This window comes from Chelmon rostratus, chromosome 19 (genome assembly GCF_017976325.1).
Source record: "Chelmon rostratus isolate fCheRos1 chromosome 19, fCheRos1.pri, whole genome shotgun sequence".
Classification (NCBI taxonomy): Eukaryota; Metazoa; Chordata; class Actinopteri; order Chaetodontiformes; family Chaetodontidae; genus Chelmon; species Chelmon rostratus.
The window spans coordinates 7,173,453-7,187,403 of NC_055676.1; the positions used below are offsets into that span (position 1 = coordinate 7,173,453).

Below are 13,951 nucleotides of genomic sequence, written 5' to 3' on the forward strand. Positions count from 1 at the left end.
TGTGCCTCAGCTCCAGCCATGCTCCACCTCTGCCCATTTTCTAATTAGCTGGGGGTTTGGTGGAGTCACGCACCGCCAAGGTGAGAGACTGAGCATCACCATGGCAATTCAGACACCTATGATTGGCATGGTGCCATGCCAGTGTTAGCATTTAGCTCAAAGCACTGCTGTCCCTAAAACAACCTTGCAGAGCCGCTAGCATAGCCTTACAGACTTTGGCTGTTTCTGGAACCGCTCACTCCATAGTAGCATCCAACATAAATAGATTAACAAATACTGTATACTACTATGAAAACCATTATGCAGTCTGCAGTACAGACAGTGTGCTAGACCAGGCCCATGTCAAACCATCACTTCTGGAGCATCCCCTTATGCTCTAAAAACTGAGAAGTTATAAATGTGGATTTTCACATGTCACATGTGGATGAAACACCTGTCTGACGAGTGGAAGCAGCCACGTTCACTGGCGTTTTGTCGCATTACTTCACTGCAAATGTAAAGCGAGTTTCTGTTTCTATTGCCTTGCATTATACTTGCTCCAATCAAATTGCGTCCTTTTTTCCCAAAACTTGCTGACACAAGGCTTTGGCAGTCCCACTTGATTCGGCTGTCTGACTCTGGCTGATTGCTCCCTGTCCCGGCAATGCAACTAACAGTAGGTGTCTGTCCACTATGAGACTATAAGGAACACAAATAGTACTTGGCTTATTATAACAAAACAGCTCCGGCTGCTAAAGCCTCACGTTTGCATTGTCCCAAACACGCAGTGCAGTTGACACAGAAATGAATTGCTTCATGGCCAGCATGGACAGGAGTACATCTGCAACTGATTGATTTTGTCCTTTAATTAATTGGAGTATGAAAAGTCGATCCCAATTTCCCACAGCCCAAGATGACGTTTTCTCACGGACTGTCTTGTCACACAGCCAGATAGACCAATTGGACAGTAAACGCAAAAGATTTATAGTAAATAAAAAAATTCATTGATTATCATAATATTTGTTGATTGTATCTCTGTTAATCAACTTCCTGTGTGTGAAGTTGCAGGAACGCAGTCCGTAAAAAGGCTCTCTGAGTGTGTGTGGGCAGGTGTGTTGTTCACTCACTGTAATTTCTTGTAATGTCATGATACTACTATTTACACGTATTCCCATTCAGCGTGCGCACATTTTAGCTCTTGGTCGCATCCGTGCTGGCTTTGCAGTTATAAAGGCTACGGCAGAATGAGATGTTTGTGTGCTTTTGACAGAACAAGTGAAGGTGGGTGGGTTGATGCTACTGTTATCTGAGGCTGAAGTATACAGCAGCTGCCAGAGCCCGTGGCAAGAGGAAAAGGGGGGCAGGTAGGCGATTATAAAAATTCAATTTAGGGCAATAGAGGGGGTGGATCTTTTATGTAAGGTGCCACTGAGCTGCTTTCCCCTTTTCAGGCTAAGACACAAACACACATGCATACACACACTATCAAAAATCTGCTATAGAATCCTCTCTTTCTGTGTTTTTGTTGTGATATCCAGTAAAACAGAAGATCCCTATTTGTCTTAGCTGCAGGGCCGAGCCAAGCTCCAGATGCTGCTAATAATACACCACTCATTGGAGTTTGTGTTGAGTATGTATGACTGTATTTCCGCATCTGCGGTAGGGAGGAGCGCCTGGGGTAAGGAGCCACATTTTAACAACGTTTCAGCACATGCATCATCATCCAGCCTCTGCAGGGAGGAGTTCTTCTGAGGATGACCCAGCGATCGAGGGAAGAGGGCATGAAATTGCCCCTCTGAGATGGTTAAGGGGTTGTTGCGCTGAATAAGTGGAGATACTTCTCACCGAGGGGTTTGCTGGCATTGTCGTCCGAGCAGCTGTTCCCATCGTCCGCCTTTCGAAATGACGCCAAATGAAGATGTTTTCAGCTTCCCTCTGCTTTTTCAACCAGAAACACACTCGAGCCAGGCAGTGAAAAACATATATCTTGCCCCCCGTTAGCCCCCTGTTGTCATTAATAGCAGTTCATTTATTGGCTGACAGGAGCAGCGTGATCTTTCTGCCACTCGAGTGTAACAGACCGACATTTTATTAACTGCCCTGAACAGAAACAGAAAGCTTTCTATAAACTATAAAAGCCTCTTAATAATTCAATCCTTTAAAACTCTATCTTGTTTGATCACAGAAATGATGAATTTAATAATTTAAGGCCAGGGTGGATTTCACGATGCACACATTAAAAGCTGCTGTTTTAGTGTCTGGAAGGGAGAAATTGGGGGGGAGGGAGCAAATGACTTAACTGGAATCTGGAATATGAGACCTACTGTATATTAATTGAGCTATCTCTCCGCGGTGCACGCCTGCTTGCACTTAAGCTCTTAATGGTTCCCTAAAACTGATGAGGTAAAGGGGAGAGGGAGCGGAAAATGAAAGTGTTCTTTTAAATGTTTTTTGGAGGAAGGCCTGTCAAGTGGAACGGAACTGGAGGGGAAAATCAGCCAGGGGACATGCAAAGTGAGCGCCGCGGCTGGCTGTGTGACATCCGTCTCTCTTCAAAGCTGTCTGGGGGGAGCAGGGGTACGGGCGCAGTATCTCCAAAGGACAGGAAGTGCTTGAGGAAAGGACCAGAGAGACACGACGAACGGGCAAATCTGTTTTTTTTTTTCAGCCTCTCGCAAGAGACAATCACAACATCAGTCACCTCGTGCTGATTCCTCAGGCTGATTTTGTGATCGCTTGTGCCGCATGAAAGTGTAAAAGTTAGACATGTGTGCAGTGCTACAGATACCTGTACTGCTGATCGATGCACACTGCAAAGACATGTTGCCTCCCTTTAGACATGTGGCATTAAGACCTGTCCTCCCACGTCGTTTCGGCAAAATCTGCAAATGCCGTATGCTTGCATTCAAATGACAAAGCTCTCTGGTGGAGCAATTATCGGTCAAAATGGAAGTTGAGTGAAGCTATTAGAGAGTCCATTTAGGGAGGAGGTTGGGGTGAATGGGTGGGGGATCTTAACTTGGGACTTCGCCACAAGAGACAGCTGTTCGTTTCCTGGCCATGTCACCATGACGATAAAGGCCCTAATCTTAATGAGGAGGTGATTCTAACCCGAACCAAGCCGATAGCTTATATGTGTTGTTCTGGAGGTGAGTAAAAGTGATGTACTTTGCTGTTGAATTTGGAGGACTGTGTTGTTCTTTCACTTTGCTACGGTTATCCCACTCCTCAGGGTTAGGCGTTAGCCCTAACCAACCCCTTAGGCGCACGGAATGGAATCGCGACCATGATGTCGCCGTGCAAACCCAATGAATGCATCGTCATTAGTTAACGGCTGCATGGAAGAGCAAGTGAGCAAACTGCAAAAGCAGAATGTTAAGTACTGACTGCTGCAACTGCTTTCCACTTATCACGCTTTTGACCACTCAGGAAGTGATACCAATTTAAGCTCCGCTATTGGCACGCATCCTGAAAACAACATTAAGCAAATGTACTTCCAATTGTCTTTCTTTCAGTTCATCTGAGGTCTAATCCCAACCGCCGCAGTCTGACGGACATTTTCATTCATATCTCGGGGATCTTCATTACGGGGCCACACACACAAATCATTAAACTATAAGGGGGCATTTGTAACTTAACTGAATGTAACTGTATTATCATTAACTTTATTAACAACTGTTAATGTCGGTCTCCTAATATTCAGAAATACTAGTATATATTTTCATATTGTCCAAAATTTTTATATATGTAACACCGTTCCATCATCTGAAAGTTAAGATGCAGTCTTAAATCAAAACCTCATACAATAAGCTCCATTTGCGAGAGGAAAATGTGCTATTTAAGCTTTGAACATGACACACATTATTCTGAAAGCAATGCTACCAGACTCTTCCGTGGTGTAATGTTTTTCACAGCATCTTTCTAAAGATTTGTCTGAAAACACTTTTTTTTTTTTTTTTTTTACTTTTTCTACTAACCTAGTTTATTAGTTCATGAAGCACACCCTCTGTGCTCCTGCTTATCAGCTCCTGAAAGAAGACTCGACAGTGTGTGAGCAGCATTGCTTGTATGGACTAACAACTTTGTGAAAGGGAAAAGACTTACTGGAACACCATCCCTCGAACCTCAAAACTGTGACATGAAAGATAAGTTCATACTGCAACCACTGTATACTGTGCCACTACTCTTGTATTGAAGCTCCTAAACCTGGCTCCACCACGGCTATGTTTTCACGTTTTGTCTGATTAGACCTCTTCTAATGACTGTGTGGGCATGCACAGGCTGTGTTTGGCTGACGTTTTTTTTTTTTTTTTGACTCGAGACACGTTTGAACAACTTACACAGGCATTCAGATCATGACAGCAGACTGGGGAAAACAGGCTGATGAGTATATCCCAATTGATACAATAACACCATGGTCACAGCAGATCAATGAAAGTGTAGCCTGAGTTAGCTTTTTTAAAAAATCGTTTTACATATTTTATTAAACTGGCAAGTGGGGCTGGAGGGTTTGAAGAAAAGGTGGAATTAACATTTTCCTGACCAATATTTCAATTTTGATTTCATTATCTATTATTGTCCTTATAAACTCCAGGCCACATGTTAATACATGTATAGAATCAGATAAAATGATGCAGTTTCTTGCTGTTAAAGTCCTCTGAGGATTTGTCAAGATATTACATTATGGGTATACTTGAAATGGCGCAATGTCATCATGGTTTTTACAAGTGGCATTACACAGTATGTCAAACTGCCTTTGAGTTGCCTCTGACAATGCTACAATATCAAACAGACTACCTTGTGATACAGCTGACAGCTTTGCAGTGCAGCTGCCTGAGCGAGTTCTGACGTTAGCTTCACAGACTGACAGGACGAGCTGCTTCACAGCTTTGAACCCCGGAGGCGACCGACCCGGAGCTGGTGATAAACATTAAACAACGAAAAAGATTGCATGATTTTCAAGGTCCTACTCCAGTGCACTCTGTGCCAAACCATTCAGTCATGTTTTGAGTGCAGAGAAACGCAATGTGAAACTGGCGGCGCAGCTCACTGCTCTCCCTGTCCGACCTAAACTCGAACGGCAGAGAAAAGTGTGTGGGAGTGGACAGTTTTGTGTTTAAAGCTAACTGCATCTGAAAGCACGTTAGTCGTCCTTCTGCAGAATGAATTATTAAATGAGAGTTTAAAGTTAATTAACTGGATTACTAAATGTCTGAAACAGTTGATCTATGTGTTCTGGAGCAAGGGAAAAAAGTGTCTGCATATGTTTTTGCATCCCCTGCAGTGGAGAACACTCTCGATGCTGCAAGGCCAGCGCGTACCAGGGAAATCCATCATTATCCACAACTTTGTACAGATGCAGGTCTCTCTAATTGTACCAGACTGTGAACTGAGTGATATTTCTTTGCCAAATCAGAGTTGGCTGAAGTTTTGTCAAGCGGTGCGGAGGGTGTTGGTTTGCCAGCTTGTTTGTTCGTGCCGGAGTTCAGCGATCCACTCGGTAACGTTGAACGGCGATGATGTACTTTCATCTTACAAAGCTACTTATCAAGTCGTTAAATCCCAAACGCTGGCCTTCTTTGAAGATTAACGACGCTGCTTCTTTGAACTGATACGGAATCGTAAAAGACAGGAATCTCAATTCTTATTTGGATCAACTTTCCCTCACTCTCATTTCTTGAGGCCCTGTTAACTATGTAAGTTTCAATTACAATTACAGCTCTGGGGATTTGAATACTGCACTTTTCAAAAAATCGCAATTTTGATATTAAAATAATTAATTGTTCAGCCCAACCACATAAAAAACATAGGCTCTCTTTCAAATAGCGCACTGTATTGGTGGTAGTACTGGAGTTGCCAGTTGGCTGTGCAGTCATTTTGAGACCACTTTGCTCACACTTTCGTTGTTCTTTTCTCCAAGTAGGAGATATTGAAAATCCCAGTAACTCCTACTCAAGACAACCTGAACTGTGTTTCCCATTCAACAGCTCACATTTACAGTCTTTACAATTTATGTGAATGCAGCTTCAGTGAATGGATTTTGGTGATCTCAGCAAACTCTCAGCACACCTGCATCCAGCTTCAGCCTGGCAGAAGTCTAATCAGCCAGAGTAAATGATAACACCTGTCTGAGTGTGCGGGGGCTTTTATGTTTGAAGTTTCCAGCCCCAACACCTTAAGGACCAAAAGAGAAAGAGGCAGTCAAAGGCAACTGTATTCTGTTGGGCTGTGACACCATTCTGTGCCAGTCTTGACAATACCTCACTGAATCCCAGCCACGGCAGCGTATATGTGTTGTGTTGGCTTTTGTTTTTCCACATTGCCATCCGCAGGGACTGCTGGCGCTGCACAGGGCCGTAATGAAAGGCACAGCCAGCTGTGCTGGCCAGCAGGATGGCATTTTCATCAAGCTAAACGAGGCTTACATCAGCTTCTCAATTATTTAACGCCTGAAATAAGCAGTGTAACCCCCCCAACAAACTACTGTAAACCATTGACAGCCGTCAGTGATGATGTTGAAAAGCAGAGATTATTTTTAAGATGATGAGATTTGGATTACAGTTATGTTGAGAGACACAATACACTGACTCTGACTGCTCCAGAAATACTTGCAGCGGTGAGAAAAACAGAACGCTGCTTTTGTTTTGCAGGAAACTGCAGTGAAGCTTCATGTTGGTGCCAGACGAATGACTAACACATCAGGCACCGGATTGAACATGCCACTGTCTGAGCCCGGGTCCTTCAACATTTTCTGCGCCTCTTTTTAGGTCCCAAAATAAATCGGCATGTCATAATGTGAATTTGTTTATGACATACTACATTAGATTTGGCATAGATCATGACAGCATCTTGCAAATGATTATGCATAAATGCCAGGTTTGGAACATGTCTAATGTGTTTATTTTTCTTTAAAAATACATCAAAAACACATTGCGTTGTTCTAAACATTCTACAAAGCTGCTAACTTGGATGCTACAGACTAATTTGGAATGTGAAGAATTACAATTTTCTGCACTCTTGAGAATTTTTATCCAAGTTCCATTCTGATAGTGCAGTGGAGCTGAATAACTGTGAATTCAGAGAGGCCCAACACGAACATATCCATCATTTTTCTCTATCGTGACAACGATGCTGTCAAAACCTCTGCCTCCTGTCAAAGCCACAATGCCAGAGTCAAAGACTTTAAAAGTAGGGTTAGTGAGCTCTTGTCAAGCCCACATATCAAGCAACATATGCAGAGGGACAACAAGCTGTATTTCTAGGTAAAAAAAACATACTTGATAACCCATATTAGCGACCATTAGACAAAAGCTAAAACTCAACCACTTCCTAGCGAACATTAGTGTGTTTTACCTCCATAATTTCTATTGCTACACTATCCAGCACAGGGTAAGTACAGAATATCACAGGGTATCCTTATATGTTATTTCAAATATTTTCATAAATTGCAAATATTTTCTTCTTGTCATTTGCATAAGTTACTGTACCTTCACAATAATGAGATAATGACAATTTGAGCCCAAAGTGCAGAGTATATATATAAAAATATTTAACAATAACAGTGTTGCACATTGAGTCTCTGTTATGAAAATAAAGTCAAAGGTATCACAACCCACTGTAACTAGAGGACAAATTACAGTTTGAGCTAGCATTATACACATTAGTGTGAGATAGTTTTGTTCAGTGCTTCTTTTTACAACCCTCCCTCCTAAAAATATCGAGCAAATAAAGGTTTTAATTTTCCCTTTGGAACTCAGTTGGACCCATTGGTGAATTTTCCATAGGTGTGCACCTGCTGGTTTAACGGCTGTATTGTCCTAAAAAAAGCATGTTTCCTGACATCAAACGATAGACCTGCAATTCTATTTTTTTTCTTTTTCCAGGAGGGTGATAATTACTCTGGTTTATAAATACATCACTGAGGGATCCACATTTAAGCCGTATCATACACTTTGGGATTACCGTGGTGCCTCGCCTCTGTGCATACCATAAATCTCCCCACACAACTGAGGAAGTGACACTCAGGTTAACACTGAAGGCCAGTTACACTGCATATATCCATATATGACACTCGGGGTGGGCGATATGGCCAAAATGTTCTATCACAGTATAATTGTTATGTCAATTTTTATTAATAATTGGTATAAAATAACCATACTGTACCATACTTCTTTTCTTCTTTTATTTGGAACTTCCATACAAATAAAAACAAGTGCCTCACATGAGACAACACTTCAGTTAAAAACAAAAGACTCAAAACAGTAAAACTAACTTTCTCCCAAAATCGAAGCTTTGAGGTTCCAAATGAGAACAACACAGATGTGACAGAGGTGCATTATCACCACCAACTGTCACGTCAATATGTGACCTTGCGAGGCAGCTGTATTGCTACATCGCGCTGCCCGCCCCGAATACATAGCAAAGACAATAAATCCATTTTCTCATATGAAATTCCAACAGTGTCCACAGAATCAGGTCCAGACAGTGTCCAGAGTTGATCTTTCACACATGTAGCACATTTCTGTGTGTCGGACGGGTTCTCACTCACTGGAAACACTCTGTTTGGTTTAGGCGAGGGGTGGTGCCTGTGTAGAGCGTGTAGGAGGAGGAGGAGGACTCATCTGTAACGATGACTGTTTCTGTGTTGATATCAACACTACGTGTTTTTGGACGTATCCGCAATATCAACGAAAGAGTGGAGAGCAAAAGCAGGCAAGCAGAAAAGAATGCGAAGGAGCGAAACACGCCCACTCGCTCACTGTGTAGCAGAGTAGTAGTGCATACACTGTGAATAGCAGTGTGCAAATATGGCTTAAGGGTTAGCTCCTGCAGTGGAAGCTGCGAAATCTCGACCTTTGGACACTTTCCTCCTGTTGCACGGTGTAAACCCTCATACTGCCAAACTTTACACGACCATGCAGATCACAAACCTCAGTCACCTATAAAGGATTTCAACCTTGCAATGAACAAGTTAACAGCATCCAGGTTTTAATGCTATTAAAGGCCTCTCAAGCAGCTTATCTCTGACATGTGATCGCAAAATTGTCAAATGCCGATCAATACGAATGCACCTCATCCCCCCTTGCTGTGAATGTTGCACCTATTGATAATTTTGTGTCTTACAAACTGAATAGATTTACGGCAATTTGCACGTTTATTAGTAATATATAATTAAAATTCCTACAAAAACACATATTTATGCACCAGTACATCCCATTCCATTCCTGCACTCACACACACACACACACACACGCACACACATATATTAAGTACAGTACAAACAAACATACTCTAAACAAATTGCTTAAAACATGTATGAGTCATGCCATGCTGATGTGGAGAGGTGTTTGCAAAATAGTTAGACATTGTCCAATTATTCATGGTCCCTTAAAGTAGACACCAATACCGTGAAGAACGTTTGCAAAAGAAAATGTAGAAATAAGAGATTAATATTGTGTTTCAAAACAGTAATTAAAGCCACACACAATGAACCTCAGAGAGCAGAAAATTCAGTGTTGCATTATTGTTATAATGTGGTCCTCTGAGCCCATGTTGTAGATAGCTTCCCCTGGATCAGATTAACTGTTTTCCGTTTTCCACGTTAAGGTTTCAAAAAATAAACCTGAATAATTGGAGACATCTAATATTAGAAGTCAAGCGTGTATGAACGAAGAGTCAAGGGTGCTTAGCTGTGATTCAACAGTGTCTTTTTACAGGGCATATTTGATAAAGGATTTACCTCTCTGTTGAGCCTTTGTATTTTGATTTTGAGTTTTTATTTTTAGGCTGATGCGATGGATCATACCTCACACTCCCTGGAGCCAGAAATTGTGCAAGTGCAGGAACCAGTGCCATTGCCTAGCACTTCCAATGCCTCTGGTGTGGCAGCAGGGTTGTAGCTCATGTAATACTCTTGCAGCTGGGAGCTCAGGTTCTGCTCTGGCTCTGGACTCTTTTTGCGCCGCTTCCTCCCCACCATGGATCGCTGCTGCAGCAGCCTGGTTGCACCTGGATAACGCCGCCACAGCACATAGATAATTGTCAAGAGTAGGGACATGCTGAAGAAGAGTGCCACGCTCCCCACCACCACTTTGTGCAGAGTCATGTGCTCCATATCTGGGGGTGGTGTAAGAGTGGGTCGAGTGCGAGCGACTGAGTCTCTTGGGTCTTTGCTCATATGCCCTGGAAAGGTAGGATGAGGAATAGGTCGAGGTCTAAATGGTGGGGGAGGACCAAAGGTGCTGGTTGGTGGCATAGGTGGAGAACCACTAGTGGGGGCATAGGTCGGTTCAGCAGTGGCTTCAGAAATTAGTTCAGACATCGGTGAGGGTGTTTCAGTCAGAAAGTAATCAGTTTCCTCACAAATACCATGGTTCCTTGTGGCTTCCATAATTTTTTCTCCCTGGAGATACTTTGGGCTGCTGCATATCATTGTGGTGTCTTTACTACCCCGAAAATTCCTCAGCCAAGCCACAAGTGGGCATATGCCAGTACCACAATCCCACATGTTCCCAGCAAGGCTGATGGTGGTCAGTGAGATCCATGCTGACACTGCCTCCTGAGACACATTGGACAGTTTGTTGGATTCCAGGTTGAGGACTTGAAGGTTGGGCAAGCAGTGAAACACAGCTGGGTCCAGGGTCTGGATTTCATTTCCAGACAGATCGAGTTTCTGCAGTGTATACCAAGTCCACGGAAGGCCCTGATTGACCACCCTGATGCGGTTCCACTGCAGATAGAGCGATCTCAGGTTGGCTAAGCGTGGAAACAGGAAAAAGTTGATCCGTGAGAACTGGTTGTGTTCCAGATGCAACTCCATCAGCTTCTGTAGCCCCAAAAAGGTGGTGCGTGTAAGAGCCTTGATTCGATTGTAGCCCAAATCCAGAAACTCCAAACTACGGCATTCCAGGAATGCTCGAATCGGGATGTTGGAGAGACCGTTTGAGCGTAGGTGTAGGTTTTGTAGCTTTCGTAAGCCATGGAATTGACCTGGCTGCAGGATTTCCAACTTGTTGTAGGACAAGTCCAGACTGCGAAGATTGGGAATTCCATGGAAAGTTGAATTGTGCAGGGATGTGATCTTGTTGGAGCTCAGTATTAGCTCTTTAAGCCTGCGGACCCCCTGGAATGCCCGACTGTCAACAGCTGAAATCTGATTGTGGTCCAAGTATATCCAGAGAAGCTGGCTGAGGTGAGCAAATTGATATGGTAGGAGGGTGTGCAGTTCATTGTAGCGCAGAGAGAGGCCTTGGCAGCCCACTGAGACATTTTCTGGGACATCCAAGAAGCCAGCTGAATCACAATGGACAGTTTTCCCCTCACATCGGCAGCTATTGGGGCAGGTGCGCTCACCAAAGCTGAGCAAGAGGGGAGCCCGCAAGAGGAGGAGGAGTGGAAAGAGGAGGTGTGTCAGTCGTCCATCACACAGCAATGAACCTATAAGAGAATATAAAATAGAGAGACACAGAGAGAAGAGAGGAAGTTAAGGACTTCACTGAACATCAAGTCACATTTTTAGATGTTTGTGTTTGCAAATATGCTGAGGAGAAATCAAAAAACCTTGTGAGAAGTAATTTAAAGTGCTTCGTCAAATGATACCAGAGGAGCTTATAACTGGCATATAAATGGTAAAAATTGGATGAAAAACTCATCTTCTTGACAGAAAATGATCTTCAGAAGAAGACCAAGGAAGCTGACTGCAAAATACTGACTTTCTGAAAATTACCTATGCAAAAGCAAATGGAAGTGTCAGAACTGTTTTCCGATTCCTTCAATGCTGGTACTCATTTTTAAAGCAACTATAGCAAGAATCACAATCTATACTCTGCATGCCATTTTTTTTAGTCTTCTTATAATCATCGGTCATGACGCTGGTTTCTGCAAAAGTGGACTTTTTGAGCTGTTACTCTTCTCAAACATATTAATATTCTGAGTGTAAAATTATCAAGGATGGTGAACATCTGGACCCATCTACCCATCTGTTAAGGGTTACGATACTGACAGACTCACAGCTTAGTTGTAAATCAACCAAGAACTTGGAACCTGTATTGAGCGAGTCTATGAATATCAATCAATGTAAATGCAGTGACTGACTAAGTAAAGGTCTCGCTTTAACGGTTGAGCAGTCTAGGACTCGTGGCCCCTTTTTACATGTAGTCCTACAATTGTAGGACAATGCAACTGGACAATGATGTTCTTGACTGTCCAAGTCAGTCACCTGATGGAAGCATTTTGAAATTGAATCTGACAGCTGGCCCTTTAACCTTATAGCCTTGTTTGATTTCAGATTCTTCATCCCGGAGTGCAGAGCCAACACGTTAAATGATGTGTCACTGTTCTAATACATTTTGACTGCACTATATGTCAAGGGACACATCCTTGACCCAAGGCTCTCATCTAGTCTCACTCTGAGTAATGCTCAGGCTTAAAATGTTCACATCTCAGGACAATGCAGCTTTCAAACGACTTTTACCTCCCCTCAGGCACCTGTCTTTCCCCGTGTTCGGTTTTGGGGCAACTGTTCTGCTGTTAACCGCTTCAGATTTGACAATTAACAATGAAGACCTGGTCTACAAAGGCATAAAGGGAGGAGGGGTGTTCATTTTTTCATCTTATTTGGACAGGCTGAGGTGGCAGTGCTTCTGAGTAGGACGTGGGTGAAAGCAGGGATGATGAGCAGCGTTGTGGAGATGTGTAAAGCAGTAGTTGGACTAGAGATCTTTTTTTTCTTAATATATTATACAGAGTTTCAAGGTCTAGTGGTTAATAATTATAAATGCTTCCACAGATATGCCATTTATAATTGAGTATTGGAAGACGTATCATTTGTTGAATTGCCTAATTGTGTGTGTGTGTGTGTTTGTATGCGTGTGTGTGACAGAGAAATTATTAGTATAAAATGGGACTGGTTTACCTTACAACAGTATTAATCCTGCTATAGGTTATTACAGTGTACGATATTACTTTTCAGTATATTTTGATATTTTTAAGACATTTTTAGGTGTTGGTTTTCATTTCAGACCTTTGGGTCTTCTGTTTTGATAATGTTTTTTGCCATCCACAGAGGTGGCAGGATTTGAATATTTGTACAACACACACTATTACAGTTGTGAGGACCCTTACTGACACATTGCATCCCCTAATTCCGAACCGTAGCCACAGCTATGACATTCTCGACCCTAAAACCCTTATCCTAATCATAACCTAAACCTAATACTAACCTTAAAACATCCCCCAAACAGCTTTTCATAGAACTATGGGCTGAAACATGTTCTTCCTTTCTGAAAATATCCTCACTCTCAAGGTCTAACATTCAAAATCGTCCTCTCAAACGTGGAAGTAGAAGAGCACACACACACACTAAATGTTGTGATTTGCTTTGTATATGAAGTTACTGTTTGACTTTGGACAAGGCTTATGAAAGGACAGCAAGTGAATGACATGAATATAAAGACAGAAATGCAGCGTATCACTGGCAGAATGTAAAACTCTTTTGGAGCAGTACAGTGTTGCTTTTCAGAACTGTAGAGGGAGACAGACAGGTGTGATTAAAGAGAGCAATAATCAATAATTATGAAGGGAAATAGCATGAATCAATGATGCAAGTTCATAAATTTGCAATCATCTGCATTGCAGTCACTTGACGTAGTCTTAATGTATAGCAAAGCTCCAGGACATATGTGCTTTATGAACAGAAAATCATCCTTAATGTCCGCGTGCTAACTTGCTGTTGTAGGCTGTAAAAAGAAACCACATTATTTCATATATATCATTATACCACAGCTTGGGGAGTGTCACACAACACTGTGATAATTTCATGCTAAGACGAGTAGCAAAAATGGACTGTCTCACATGATCTGCATTAATCACACGCTAATGGTATGCCACTTTGCTACAACAGGCACGTTTGTTTGGAGCCATAAAATCGCTAAACAAGAGTAAGCTCAAAAACAATTGACTTTTACCTTTTGAA

At 42.4% G+C, this 13,951-nt stretch overlaps 1 protein-coding gene across 1 annotated transcript in view; it reads right to left on the reverse strand.

Moving 5' to 3' along the window:
- lrrtm4l1 (leucine rich repeat transmembrane neuronal 4 like 1) overlaps window positions 1-13,951 on the reverse strand; it is a 104,530-nt gene that overhangs the window by 18,132 nt on the left and 72,447 nt on the right. Inside the window, exon 4 of the mRNA XM_041960668.1 lies at window positions 9,785-11,415. Coding sequence (XP_041816602.1) covers window positions 9,785-11,415 — 1,631 coding nt within the window. The remainder of the gene's footprint in view (window positions 1-9,784; window positions 11,416-13,951) is intronic.